Source organism: Bos grunniens, chromosome 5, assembly GCF_055505025.1.
Source record: "Bos grunniens cultivar Pamir isolate PY7600 chromosome 5, Bosgru_T2T1.0, whole genome shotgun sequence".
Classification (NCBI taxonomy): Eukaryota; Metazoa; Chordata; class Mammalia; order Artiodactyla; family Bovidae; genus Bos; species Bos grunniens.
In genome coordinates this window covers 12,744,457-12,758,340 of record NC_141169.1, presented here as the reverse complement: position 1 = coordinate 12,758,340, position 13,884 = coordinate 12,744,457, and the positions used below count along the sequence as shown (strand labels likewise).

Below are 13,884 nucleotides of genomic sequence, written 5' to 3'. Positions count from 1 at the left end.
CAGAACGTCAATTTAAATATTATTACCAAAGCAACATAAGATTAAGTAGAATGAATCAGGCTTTTAGAACTTTTGGAGGTAAAGTTACTTCTGCCAGACATGGCGCTAATATCTAAAGTCTGGGTAACTTACAAAACAATGTTCTTAAAAATAATAGCTTCAAAGAGAGTTTATAATGAAGAGTGCAACCTGCTCCTTTGCAGCTACAAGAAAAAGACTACTTGCCTCATCAGCCTTTAGAAGAGTCTAAAGTTTTAAAGATAAATATTGCAATTCTAATAATTAAGAAACAAGAATAAAGAAGGGCAGGTACAAGAGAAATCTCAGTACTATTCAGAAAGTACAAGGGCAGAATAGGATTGTTAGTAAATGGAATATGGGGCAATCCCACGTTTAATTTTAATTTTTAATAAGTGCCAATTGCATTTTTCTTATTACTTAACACTCAAGGTTGGAGTCTGCTTTTATAATTACATATTATGACATCACAGAATCACTGTAATCTTAATTTTTGCTGACATGTGTGTAAATAAATCCTTCTCTCTGTTAATTACTTAATATAATTAATATGTAGCAGTTTAGTCACTAAATCGTGTCCAACTCTTTGTGACCCCATGGACTGTAGCCCACCAGGCTCCTCTGTCCATGGGATTCTCTAGGCAAGAATACAGGTGTGGACTGCCATGCCCTTCTCCAGGGGACTTTCCCCACCCAGGGATTAAACCTGGGTCTGCTGCATTACAGGTGGATTCTTTAGCAACAGAGCCACCAGGGAGGCCACATATATAATTATATATAATTAGTCTAGTTAATATAATTGTTTTCTGTAAGAAAATGCCTAATATCAAGGATCTGGAGGCTATCTCATTCTGTCTCCTCTGACGTATTAAGTATCTTTGACTTCTCTTTACTGAGTCTTGACTTGTCACAGGAAAACGTTGAAGTTTTTCTGTCTGAAAACAGCAAGCAAGCACACCAAAATCCCCCACCCCACACAAAACCTCTCTCTGATCCTATATCCTAAAACTACCTCCCAAGGGTGGTTGTCACATGATCAAATGATGAGTTGAGTCCCAGAACCATTTAATGTACGTGAATTCAAGTATGTATGCTTGGCATGTCATGAAAAATACTGTGAAACATTTTATGTATGTATTGTATACTGTATACAGGCAAACAATATGCACTTAAACATTTTACACATTTAATTACGATACTGGGCTATAATACTGAATCTATGTACTTTCCTTCAGTACTTTGTAGGAAATGCAAGGAATTTTCATAGGTAGATTTTACTGTACATGACTCCTATGTTTCCACTGTATAGAATGGCTTTTCTATATAAATTTTCTTATTAGACCACGCACCCTTGGTTACTTGGTCTAGAAAGCATGGGAACCATGTCAAATAATGGTTGGCAGTTGCTGTGATAAGACTGCTAGACTAGTTTGCAATACTGCTTACCATCCTCCTGAGAAAGAGTAATGCTAGAATCCTTTTGATAATGCAGAGAAGCACATAGTTACCTGTTTAATATATCTGTCTCTGTTACTCCCTGATGGCAGGGTCCACAGATTATTTGTCAGGTTATCTTCAAGGCCTCAGACAGAGCCTCCGATCATAGAGGGTAGTGTTTAACACAAAGCAGACTGTCTGATTAACGGGACAATGACAGCAGAGTAAGAGAAAGTTGAGGCCACGATCCAAATTTTGGCCTCCCTGGCAATAGTACTCTTTCTCATACAGATTTCAAGAATGCTCTAATTTTAATCAAGAATACTCTCTAAAATTGCATTGTACTAGGAAAAAAAAAAAAACACTTGGACAAGAAGTCAACAGATCTAAATTCCAGCAGCAGTAAACAAATCAGCTCTCAGAACTTCAACTTTCTCACTGAAAAAAGAGAGATGAAACGGAGGTAACATCTACTTAATAGCTCAACAGAAAGATGTAAATGAGATAACACACGATAACAGTAAACTGTAAAGTGTTACAGAAATATTAGGTAAGGTAGTACTTATATTACTTGATAAAATTATGATTTTGGTGTATAACTGTGTTGGTATTTTATTTTTTAAATAAGTACCTTGACTTGTTATTAATAAAAGTTTTGGTTTTCTTATTGCTTATATAAGTGGCTTGACTACTTACCATGGAATGCAATAAGGTTAAATGCAGGGATTTAAAACTGTGGTCTTCACTGGCTGTGAGGAATCTGCAAAGACTTTTAAAGGGGTACACCATTGGGGCTGATTTAAAAAAAATAAGTTTCCAAATCCTCTACTTCCTTATACCCACTTTCCTTAAACTCATCTGTCTGGGAAAATCCCTGTTTTCTACATCTCCTTTCACAGATGGCCCTTCTGCTCTAACTTGGCAAAGAAAAGGCATACCTCTCACCCACATTCCTATGTTGCATTGCTATGAGGTGTCAGATCCTCCGGAGAATCGTTGACAAATAGTTTCCTTACTCAGGCATTATAAAGGCCACACCCATCTGTCTCAATAGGAGATGCATTCCAATAAAGTTTAACTGTTCATATTTAATAATTAAAAATAAAAAATTTTAATTTATGTTGTCCACATGTATAAGTATTCATGTAACAATAACTTGACCCTAAATAATTTATTTTTTAACATTTAGAGCTTTGACAGGTATTGGAAATTTTGTCATCAGGTGGACATGACATAAAAGTAACAGGAGAGCAAGGACTAGTCACCAAAAGGAAAGGATGTTTGTTGCATTATGTTCCTATTTTGGATTTAAATGGGACTAGACTTACTGTATATAACAGAAAATACTCCATAGTATTCTATAGTTGACTATCAATAATATATGTGATATTAAACAAAATAATCAAAACAATCTTATTTTGCTATTGTCATTTCCTTTGGAACTGAAAGAAAAATAATCAAATTAATCACAAATGAGATCCTCGGATGAGTTATAATAATTATTTTCAAGATTTTTCTGTGCTTCTTAGAGTATGCCCCATAAAACACTTAGAGTTATAAATTTTAACTACGTGTGTGTATAGTTTTGAGAGAAAAAAGTATCATATGAACAAATAAACACATTTCAACAAAGTTCAATAGATGAATTTTAATAGCGATAGCATTCACTATGTTCCAGGCACTATTTTCAGCACTTTATATACACTAACTTTTGGAGAAGGAAATGGCAACCCACTCCAGTGTTCTTGCCTGGAGAATCCTAGGGACGGGGGAGCCTGGTGGACTTCCGTCTCTGGGGTTGCACAGAGTCGGACACCACTGAAGCGACTTAGCAGCAGCAGCAGCATATACTAACTTACTTTTCACAACATCTCTTTGAGGTAGGTACCATTTTTCACCCCAGTTTACAGATTGGAAAACTGAAGCAGAAACACATTAGGTCATATGCCTAAGATCACAGTGTCTCACCCAGTGAGGACGGGGCGGTGCTTTTAGCCATCACACCCTGCTGTCTCTCGCCAGACCTCTGAGAGTCTTTAAAACAAAAATGTGCGTTCGAATCTTAAACAGGATGACAGTGCATGAAGCATTTACTTGATCAAGAAATTCTTGTCTCTCAAAGGATTTTTATAGAATCACTGCTCTTCAGACAACAATCTGAAGAATACTCTATAATCAGGATTTGTAATCAGGATCTGATTTATCTTTCTTCAAAGGCATTTCTAAAATACTCTGGAGCCAGATTACAAGGTTCCATGACTTGTGAATGGAACCAGCCAAACAAAAATCATCTGAATTGGGAAATGATCAGAGACAAGTAAGTAAAACATTCAGTATATTATGTGTAGCATAAGAGCTAATGAGAAGCTGATGATAGAGGAGAGAAATGTTAGAGAGGAGTGATGGTGGGTGTCACAGAGAGGATAATTTTGAGTGAAGAACTGAAGGAGAGTCAGCTAGCCATGTGGCATCTGGTGATGATATTCCAAGCAGAGAATGCATTATATGGAAAGGCCTTAAAGTAGAGAGTATTCCTCTTATTTTTAAGTAATGGCAAGGAAGGCAGTACAGACATAAATAAATGGGAAATTAGTAGAAATGAGATCAGAGAGATAATGATAGCTCCATCATATAAGGCTTTGTAGGTCATAGTGAAAATAATCAGCTTTACTTCCACATGAATAAGAATCCATGGGAAGATTGTGAGGAAGATCTCACTTAAAAGTATTAACAGGATCACTCTGGCTATTGCATAGAGAATAGACTCAACGGGGCAAAAACAGAAGCAGGAAGAGCAATTAGGAGGTTACTGTAATCATCTAAATGAGAGATGGTGGTGGCTTAGACCAGGGTGGTGGCCCTGAGGGTGGTAAGAAGTGGTGGCATTTTAGATATGTTTAATTAGAGAGACTACAAAATTGCTGGACTAGATCGAGGCAGTGTGAGAGAGAGGGGTCAAAATTGTCTCCAGAATTCCTGACCAGAACAACTAGAAGAACTGGACTATGGTGAGCTACAGGCCACAGGGTCACAGAGTCAGACACAACTTGAAGGAACAATAACGATTAGACTACAGATTTGAGATTCATCAGCGTAAGATGGTATTGAAAGCCATGCAATGTTATGAGATCACCTGGTTAGTGGGGACAGAAAAAAAGCTCTTTAATAATGAGAGGTTTCAAAGAGGAAGAGGAGTCAGCAAAATAAACTGGGGGGAAAAAAACGAATGAAACAAAAGAATGAAATTTAAAAAGTGACTATCTTAAGAGGGACTTTCTCTAGCATATAAGAGAAAAAGTGTTTCTGTAAAAAGTAATAAACTGTCTGAAATACTGATGGCAGGCTAGGTAAGATGAGGACTGAGAACTGACCACAGGATTTAGCCATATGGGGTCACTGTTGTTGTTCAGTCGCTAAGTCATGTCTGACTCTTTGCTATCCTATGAACTGCAGAATGCCAGGCTTCCCTGTCCTTCTGTCTCCTGGAGACCGCCCAAATTCATGTCCACTGAGTCAATGATGCTATCCAGCCATCTCATTTTCTGTCAACCCATTCTCCTCCTGCCTTCAATTTTTCCCAGCATGAGATTCTTTTTCAATGAGTCAGCTCTTTGCATCAGGTGGCCAAAGTATTGGAATTTCAGCTACAGCATCAGTCCTTCCAAAGAGTATTAAGGGTTGATTGCCTTTAGGATTGACTGGTTTGATCTCCTTGCAGTCCAAAGGACTCTCCAGAGTCTTTTCCAGCAGCACAGTTTGAAAGTGTCAGTTCTTTGGCGCTCAGCCTTCTTTAAGGTCTGATTCTAACATCTGTACACGACTACTGTGGGGTCACAAGTGATCCTAAAAAAGGGAGTTTGATGGAGTGATGGAAGTAAAGTCTGATTGGTATTCAAGCAAAAATGGGAAAGAAATTGGCAGCCCTTTCAAGGATTTTCCCAGTAAAGGAAAGAGGAGATATGAGATAGTAGTTGGAGGGGAAAATGGGTCCAAAGAGGATTTTCAGAATCAGTGTTCTTAACCATGATGATATATGACTTCATTAAATAAAGCTAAAAATTGGCCACCAGGGCTCACTAGGTGGCAGAGGAGCAGACACAAATACTAATTGTATATTTAGATTGGATAAGAGCAATGAATCAAACAGATTAAGTTCTATGGGAGAAGAGAGTGAGAAGGAGAAGAGAAAGATACTAGAGATGCTTTCTAAACTGAGTTTTAAGGAAACCCTAGGATTTTACCTGCCAGAGGTCAGGGGAGGAAAGGATGACAGGAATGGGGAGGTGAAGATTTCAAGTAGCCAGAGGAGCTCCAAGAACACACAGGAGGTGCAAAATTAATTGCATGGGAAAGGAATAATCTAGTGTACAAACGATGTGCATGAGCAGCTGCTTGGGGTACAGAGAAGGAAGAAAGGGGTGACTTAGGCTGGAAAGGACATCAGTGACACCTGAGAAATGGCCCTGAATGCCATAATAAGGATATTTTAGTTTTTGAGTATGAAGAAGAGGAATTATCAAACATATTGAAGTAAGAAAAGTGACATGACTGTTTCTGAAAGATAAATGATGGGATTTAAAGAACAGACTGAAAGGGGGCCCTCTGTCAGAATAAGGCATGGTTAGCATGCTAAAAAGGAATGAGCATTCTTTCTTTTAATAAAAGTGAATGCAGTAGATCTAATTAAAATTCTACTCAAGTGAATCCAACACCATCCACATGCTGTCCACAAAATGAAGAACATGGCTTACTTGTGGCATTTTCCAAAGAAGCAACATCAGTGTAGGAAATTTTAGGAAAAGGTAGATATACTCAATAAAAATAAGCAGAAAGTGTCAAAATTCAGTTTCTCTATCATCACAAAATATTTATGAAATTATTTATCTCGTGCCTTTTATATGCTAATATATACTGAAAGACAAGGAAAACTTTAAGTATTTTTTCAGACTTATAAAATTTTGCTGAAAATGGAAATCCCTTAAAGAAGTACCAAAAATCTTCAACCTACTTTTCAATTTAAAAGATACTGACTTGCTAATTTGACCACACGTTAGGGACTAAATAATTACCTTTAATTTTGTGAGCCAGTGTTGATGACCTGGCTTTTCAAATATTTATCTGATTACTGCAAAATCATAATGAAATTAAATTAATTAATAATTACAGGCATCAGAAATGATGTATTTCTTATACAGTGGTTTACAGTACTCAGTATGAAAGAGAATTATAAAGTATATACATCTATTTCTCTGTCCTCTTTTGAAGTGTTCTGAAGGATTTTTAATTCCATGAAATGCTTTCTTTGGCATTTTATTCCCTTAGAAAGTTTCCAGATAAGGACTAATTATAACATCTTAAAAATTATACAAATTATTGAGTTTTAACATAAATGTTCAATGCTAAGTCACAATTATAATCAACAGAGTAAAGATACTCTGTTAATTTAAGTTCATGAAAAAAGTTTACTTCTAATATAAACAATTATACTTAAAGAACTTTCAGAACAATGTTTCAAGTATTCTGAAGTGGGATATCACTTGAAGACAATATATTTTAGTTAGCAAGGAAAATTAAATAAAATGCAAAAGAAATTATTAAGTGATCTTATTTCTATCTTTAGTACTCTTGCTGGATAGAGATTCCAATCAAGGTAACCTTGTTACATTGCTAATACAAGGAGACCTATAACTCAACTCATATTTAAAAATATCCCAAAGAATTTACAAGGAGACCTGTAACTCAACTCATATTAAACATATTCCAAAGAGAAGCATGGGATAGCAAAAACATTTGTGGACTACAAATTTGGTCCTAATCCTGGTTCTTTTAAGCTGTATGACTTAAGACAAGCTTTTAACTACTTTATCTTAATTTTCCTTATTACTATAATGAAGTGATTGCAATAGATACTAGGGATATAATATGTAACTCAACTAACCCTGAGGTGTGGCCTGAAATGAGATTATAATTTTATTACTATTGCATAAAAACAAGGATTTAAAAAATACAGTGTGTATGTCAATAAAATGAAGTCCTATAAGCAATACCAAATCTGAGAAACAGAGCATTACCAGTCTTTAGAAATTCCCATGTGCCCCTCGCCTTCCCCACTCATCACTCTGTACTCAACTGCCCTCCCTCCAACAGGATGCTATACCACTGAATAAGGCTTGTGTTGATCATTGCTATGCTTTTCTTGATGCTCACCACATATTTTATACTCCTGCATAATTATACAGCTGTGTTTGTTTCCAAATTATAAGAATGGATCCATCCTGCAGGAATTTTTCTGTAACGTTTACAACATTCATTCACTTTGATGCATGTAGTTGTAATTCACACATTTTCACTAAGGCACAGTGTTCTACCTACAGTTTACCCATTCTCCTATTAATGACATTTTTGTTCATTTTATTCATTCTGTTTAGACTACTGCTCTTATAAACACTGCAGCTATTTATCATTCTTCTGTTGTTGCTGCTATTGTTGCTTTATTCTATTTATTTTCTTAAATTTGGTCACACTGGGCAGCTTGTGAGATCTTAAATCCCTGATTGAATCAAGGACTGAGCCCGGGCCCCGGCAATGAAAGCACTAAGTCCTAACTGCTGGACTGCCAGGGAACTTGCCTTTTGTGTATCTAAGAAATGACATCTGGGGAAAAATGAAAATCTCAAGCTGAGCTCATTTCTCTTGGTTTCCATCTTCTCCTAAATATCTGATAATTTTCAATTTCCTTGCTAGTATCTGATGTTCACCAGACAATTAAAAACAAATTTAAATACACACATACACACAAACACACATACTTGTATACACTCACCACACACATGCATATGTACACATCTCAGCATTTTCAGCTTTTTTCAGATGGAGAGTTAGCTCTAATTATAGTCTGCTGTTCTTGGATGTGGGTTTCTCTTATTTTCTTTGGTTTTTGCATATGCCATCCTGACTAGATTATGAAAGACTCCTATGTGGATACTAGATCCATAGTATGCATTCAGAACTTGATAGACTGCCTGCCACACAATAAACAATCCCTGTGTTAAAAAACTATAACAAGTACAAGTCTTGGCAACTTATCAGAATGTGTGGCTTGATGCTGGGAAAAGAAAATAAGCAAACATCATTTTAAGATTCCTAAAGGTTGATAATGGCCATGCCATTCCCCAGAAAGGACAAAAGAAGTCAAAGGACAGAAGAAACAGCAATAGAACTGGGGTGAAGCTGACTTGGTATTTTGGCTCTGGCTGAATCTGGTGTATTTTTAAGGTACTTAAGAGAAGCTATTTGAGTTAAATTGAGAAATGTAGATTAGAACTTCAGAAAAGAGGTATGAGCTGGATACATGATGTAAGTTATTTCTTGTTACAGTAATTGCTAAGAGAAAGAAGAAATATAAAGAGACAGCAGCTGAGTATAAAACACTAAAGAATTTCTAGAAACACCAAGGGGCTAAGTAAGAAGAACACTTAAAGAAGACAGATGAGTTTTGAGAGTAAGAAGAGGAAACTTAGAGGAATGTCGCTTAATGGAAGATAATGAGGAAGGCAGTCTGGCAAAAGCAATTATTGCATGATCAAATGTGGCTGAAAGGTTAATAAAGGTCTGGAATGAAAAAAGTATTATAATAAATAATATCTATTGAGTAATCAAGGCAGGCAAGAATGTGAAAGGTTAGAGAGATTTGAATTTTTAAGTGAGAAGAAAGGTTTAGGAAAGAGTTTAGATGATTTTAAGCAGGAATTAAGAGAACAACAGAACAACAAACACACTAATGAATAGATCTGAGGGCTTAAAGGAAGGCAGCCAGTCAGTATGTGAGTGAACATGAATTTGCACAATTTTGTGACTTTTGCTAACAAGGTTAACATCTTGGGGTGAGAAAGAAATCAGTTTTCCAGAAAGAGAAAGGAATTAGTTTACAGGAAACCATGAGAAATTCATTTCTAGACATTTTGAAGATTAATATTTGGAAAAGAGAATGGATAGTGGGATACAGATTTTGGAGTTAACTACATAGAAATGACAATTAAAATCAATGGCATATGTAGATATTTACATGTCATAATTTTTTTAGTTAAAACAAAAAGACTATTTTTCTTAGAGAAATTATACCTAATCTGAAAATATTAATAGCTTCCATTCCTATTAATGAGTGTGGATTTGTTTTTGTCTTTGAGAACTTGAAAACTATCCTATTTTAAGAATAATTCCATTATAACCAAATGGCAATAAGAATCCTAAAATTATAACTAGTAGGAAGAAACTCACGAAACCCGAAGGGACTGCAGAAATATATGTTTGAGTATAGCAGTTGTTAAACCACTATTATGAAAAACTCTCCTAACCCTTGCCTTTGTGTATAGGCAGTTATTATCTGGGGAAAACAGAAACCAAACAAAACATACGCAGGGCTACTGTTTTACCAGTAGAGACAAGAATGGCCACAACGGCTGTTTAAAATGGATATCTGTTCTGATTACTAAGCTTCATGCTCCAGCGGTTGTGAACCTTCTACGACGTAACCTTTGCTCGTATTTGGGCTTCCCAGGTGGAGCGGTGGTAAAGAATCCGCCTGCCAATGCAGGAGACACAAGAGACGCAGACTCAATCCCGGGGTGGGAAGATCCCCTGGAATAGGAAATGGCAACCCAATCCAGTGTTCTTGCCTGGAAAATTCCATGGAGGAGCCTGGTGGCCTATACAGTCCATGGATCACAAAGAGTCGGACACGATTGAGCACTTAGACACACATACACACACACCTGCTCATATTATATTCACTGAATTACTAATATATAACATTTCAATACTTCTCACACTCTAAAGTGCATTTTACATATGTAACCATATATAACTTAATCATCATAACAACCTCCCAGTACAAAAGGGAATCATTAGAACTCTTATTTCATGCTCAAATTCAAAGCTTCTTCTACTAATAACAGTGACCCTGAATAAATTCACCTGAAAATGAACAGTCACACAGGATAGCTATTATTATTGAAACGAAATCATCATACCATTTGGTGATGCCATAGCACTCTTTAATAATATCCTGGAGTATGGCACGATAGAAGAGGGACTCAGTAGGCAGCTGAAAAAAAAAGCAGATACATATGAGCACAAGAAACAAGTAAAAAACAAAAATTAAATCAATGCTTGAGAGTTGGGACCATAAGTGAATGTTAGAAACCTGAGTTTGCTGTTAACATAGAGGATAATATTATAACACTTCTATTCTAAATAAAATGTACCTGGGGGCTAATTCTCACTGAGAAAATAAAAGAAACTATAAAAGTAGTAGTAGTGAATGAAGCAGAAAAGGAATAATCAAGGAAAAATGAGCTAACATCCCAAATGGAGTGCTTATCATTTAAAAACATAGAAATAAACGTTCACAACTGCGTCAGCACTGTAAAGAGAGAAGTAGGATGTGTGCAAAAGAGCAGAGAATGTGGGTCTTTCCTCACAGATGTGGATTAGAGATTTAACCTAGGACGCTGAGCCAGAGAAAAAAGGCACTACACTACATAAGGACATTCCAAAATACGTTCACTTCCTAGGGAGAAAGAAGTGGGAAGTGACCATGAAGGTCCAAAGGTAGAGAAGAAGGCCTTAGTGATGCATATTAGCTTCAAAGAAGTAGAAGGTAAGAAAGTCCTATACAGAGAAGAAAAATGTTTCACTGTGGCAATGTAAGAGGTACTCTTATACTGCTGCTGCTGCTGCTGCTAAGTCGCTTCAGTCATTTCCGACTCTGTGCGACCCCAGAGATGACAGCCCACCAAGCTCCCCTGTCCCTGGGATTTCCAGGCAAGAACACTGGAGTGGGTTGCCATTTCCTTCTCCAATGCATGAAAGTGAAAAGTGAAAGTGAAGTCGCTCAGTTGTGTCCGACTCCTAGTGACCCCATGGACTGCAGCCTACCAGGCTCCTCCGTCCATGGGATTTTCCAGGCAAGAGTACTGGAGTGGGGTGCCATTGCCTTCTCCAATAGTGGCCAAAGACCTTTTAATACTGATAGTACAGGAAAATTCAACACAAATATCAGGAACAATAACCCTGTTTCCATGTCAAGTTACTGTTGAAAAAAAGAAAAATGAACAAGGAAGGAGGTCAACAATAATTGAATACCTCTGAGTAGTCAAATAAGGTAAAAACTGTTTTAAAGACAGAGTTCAATGAAACGTGCATATCTAATAAGTTATCCTTTTGTAACTTTAATTCTCCTTCTGAGCCCCACATTGTTACTATCATTTGTTTTCAACTACAACACACTGGATTCAAGTGGAGTTTAGCAGAAAATAAACATTTTGCCTGTGTGCTCAGGTGGGAAACCTATTCTACTGCCCCACTTCGCCACTTAACATCAAGTTCCTACACTGCGTGTCCCAGATGCTGAGACTAAAAAAACATCTCAAGTTGGCAGTTGAGGGTCAACCATTATTTCCTGGGTGTTTACCCAATGGCATTGCCTTCTTAAGTCACTGGAGAACATCTGACTTGTAGGGTCTTGAGACAGTACTTTGAACACAAGTTATATCCTCACTGGATGGTGGGAGCAGTGAGAAGGGCGATTCTAGTAAGAAATGGTATTAGTAATACCAGTTTCCAACCCAACTCCTAAATGACTCACTGAAAAGCAGACATACATATACTTGAGTGCCCACACTAAAATTTATAAACTTCAAAAGGCACACTCCTTATACAAAATCTCTTTCCAAATACAACTCCTTAAGACAAAATCTCTGATTTATAAACTTTCATTTCCTGAAGAGTTCTCCAAAAATTTCATTAAGAATTTCCCATATCTGGATATATTTTCTATTTGATAATTTTTGATCTTCAGTTCAGTTCAGTTCAGTTCAGTCACTCAGTCGTGTCTGACTCTTTGCGACCCCCTGAATCGCAGCACACCAGGCCTCCCTGTCCATCACCAACTCCTGGAGTAATTCTTTTTTGCAGTACCTACTATCTCTATTATCTGTCCCGCATTTCCCCCAAATCCTTTCAGTTCTCTCACAGAAATGTTGAAATCCCTTTTCATATATTAATACCTACTCATATTGTTCTAGTGAAATTCAAGACATTCTGAGAAATATTTAATGAAGTGAAATATTAGAATTATAAATGGCTTACAAAATTAACTTTTTATTTGATTAGTTATAATAGATAGGAACTTCAATGTTATGTACATTTTATATAAAACTCCTAAAAACACTGAAGCTGTTGTTTGAGCTGAGGAAGCCTGGCTCTGATGTCCCACTACTAAGCCATGATACTATTTTGCTTCTTCCACATTTTGGCAAAGATGGGGTGTCATCAATTTTTTTATTACACACTTTCATGTACAAAAGCTGAGAAGAACTCTTAAAAATAAAGCTCTCCTTTCCCATGCCTTTTAGATAAATTATATAAAATGATATTCAGATAATTTAGAAATACATGTACATTTAATTGTTATTAAAAACTGACTATAGAAAGGCTACCAAAAAGACCAAGAAACATACTTTAAGCAAGAGAACATACAAAAAATGGAATGCACAGAGGAATACAAACAGGATGGAATAAATCATCATTCCCCAGTAACCCTGAGTAAAGAACTTTACAGCTGTTTCCTAAGAGAAAGGAAAGAGAGTTATGAAGTGCCTTCGAATGTGCACTCCTTGAATAACCAGGACTATCCATCCTGGTAAATACAGATAGGGGTAAGTGGGAAGGAAGTCAACATCTTTCGTGCAGCCTGTGCCTGACCACTCCAGGAACAAGCTGGATGTGCCTCAGAGTTTACTTTCTTTCCTTTGCAAATGATAAATCAACTTAACACTTTAATGAATTTTAAAATGAGAGGGAGCAGACAGAGGACACCCTTAAAGGATGTATATGTATATTAAGACATACATGTTACAGGTCTAGTGGACAGGGCACTAAGCTGGAAAAACTCTACAATTAATTGAGCTAGAATGTACTATTAAACTTGTGCTGTGTATCATGTTCTCACGTAAGTTTGGGGAATACTTAACTCACAAGATGGACTGTAAACATGAGCGAGCACTTGGGAAACTGAAGAGCAGAGCATAAATGCACTGGGGCATTATTATGATTAATGCTCTTTCCTCTTCCAGACCCCTAAGGAACCGCTATTTTGATCTGTACTATAGTCAAGAGCTTGGGCTCCAGAGTCAGAGATTCAAATCTCATTGTTCACTACTTAACAGCTTTCTTGTGTGTATTGTGAGATAATAGTCCCCACCTTAGAGGCCATGTATGGGGCATTTTAATTGAAAAAGCCAACTTTGAACTGAACTTTGCTAAGCATTGTATGAAACTAAGCTTTCATTTTCATGATCATAATTAATCACCTAAAACAGTAACAAGAGTTGATATGTACTGAAGACTTACTATGTGACATTGTTTTAA

At 36.7% G+C, this 13,884-nt stretch overlaps 1 protein-coding gene across 12 annotated transcripts in view; it reads right to left on the bottom strand.

The window, feature by feature from the left end:
* METTL25 (methyltransferase like 25) overlaps positions 1-13,884 on the bottom strand; it is a 142,421-nt gene that overhangs the window by 54,393 nt on the left and 74,144 nt on the right. For all 12 annotated transcript variants that reach the window (XR_015163464.1, XR_015163462.1, XR_015163463.1 and 9 more), the window contains one exon: positions 10,485-10,558. Coding sequence is in view for 8 of the 12 variants with exons in the window: in XM_086398892.1 (XP_086255018.1) it covers positions 10,485-10,558 (74 nt within the window). In the remaining 4 variants the exon portion in view is untranslated. The remainder of the gene's footprint in view (positions 1-10,484; positions 10,559-13,884) is intronic.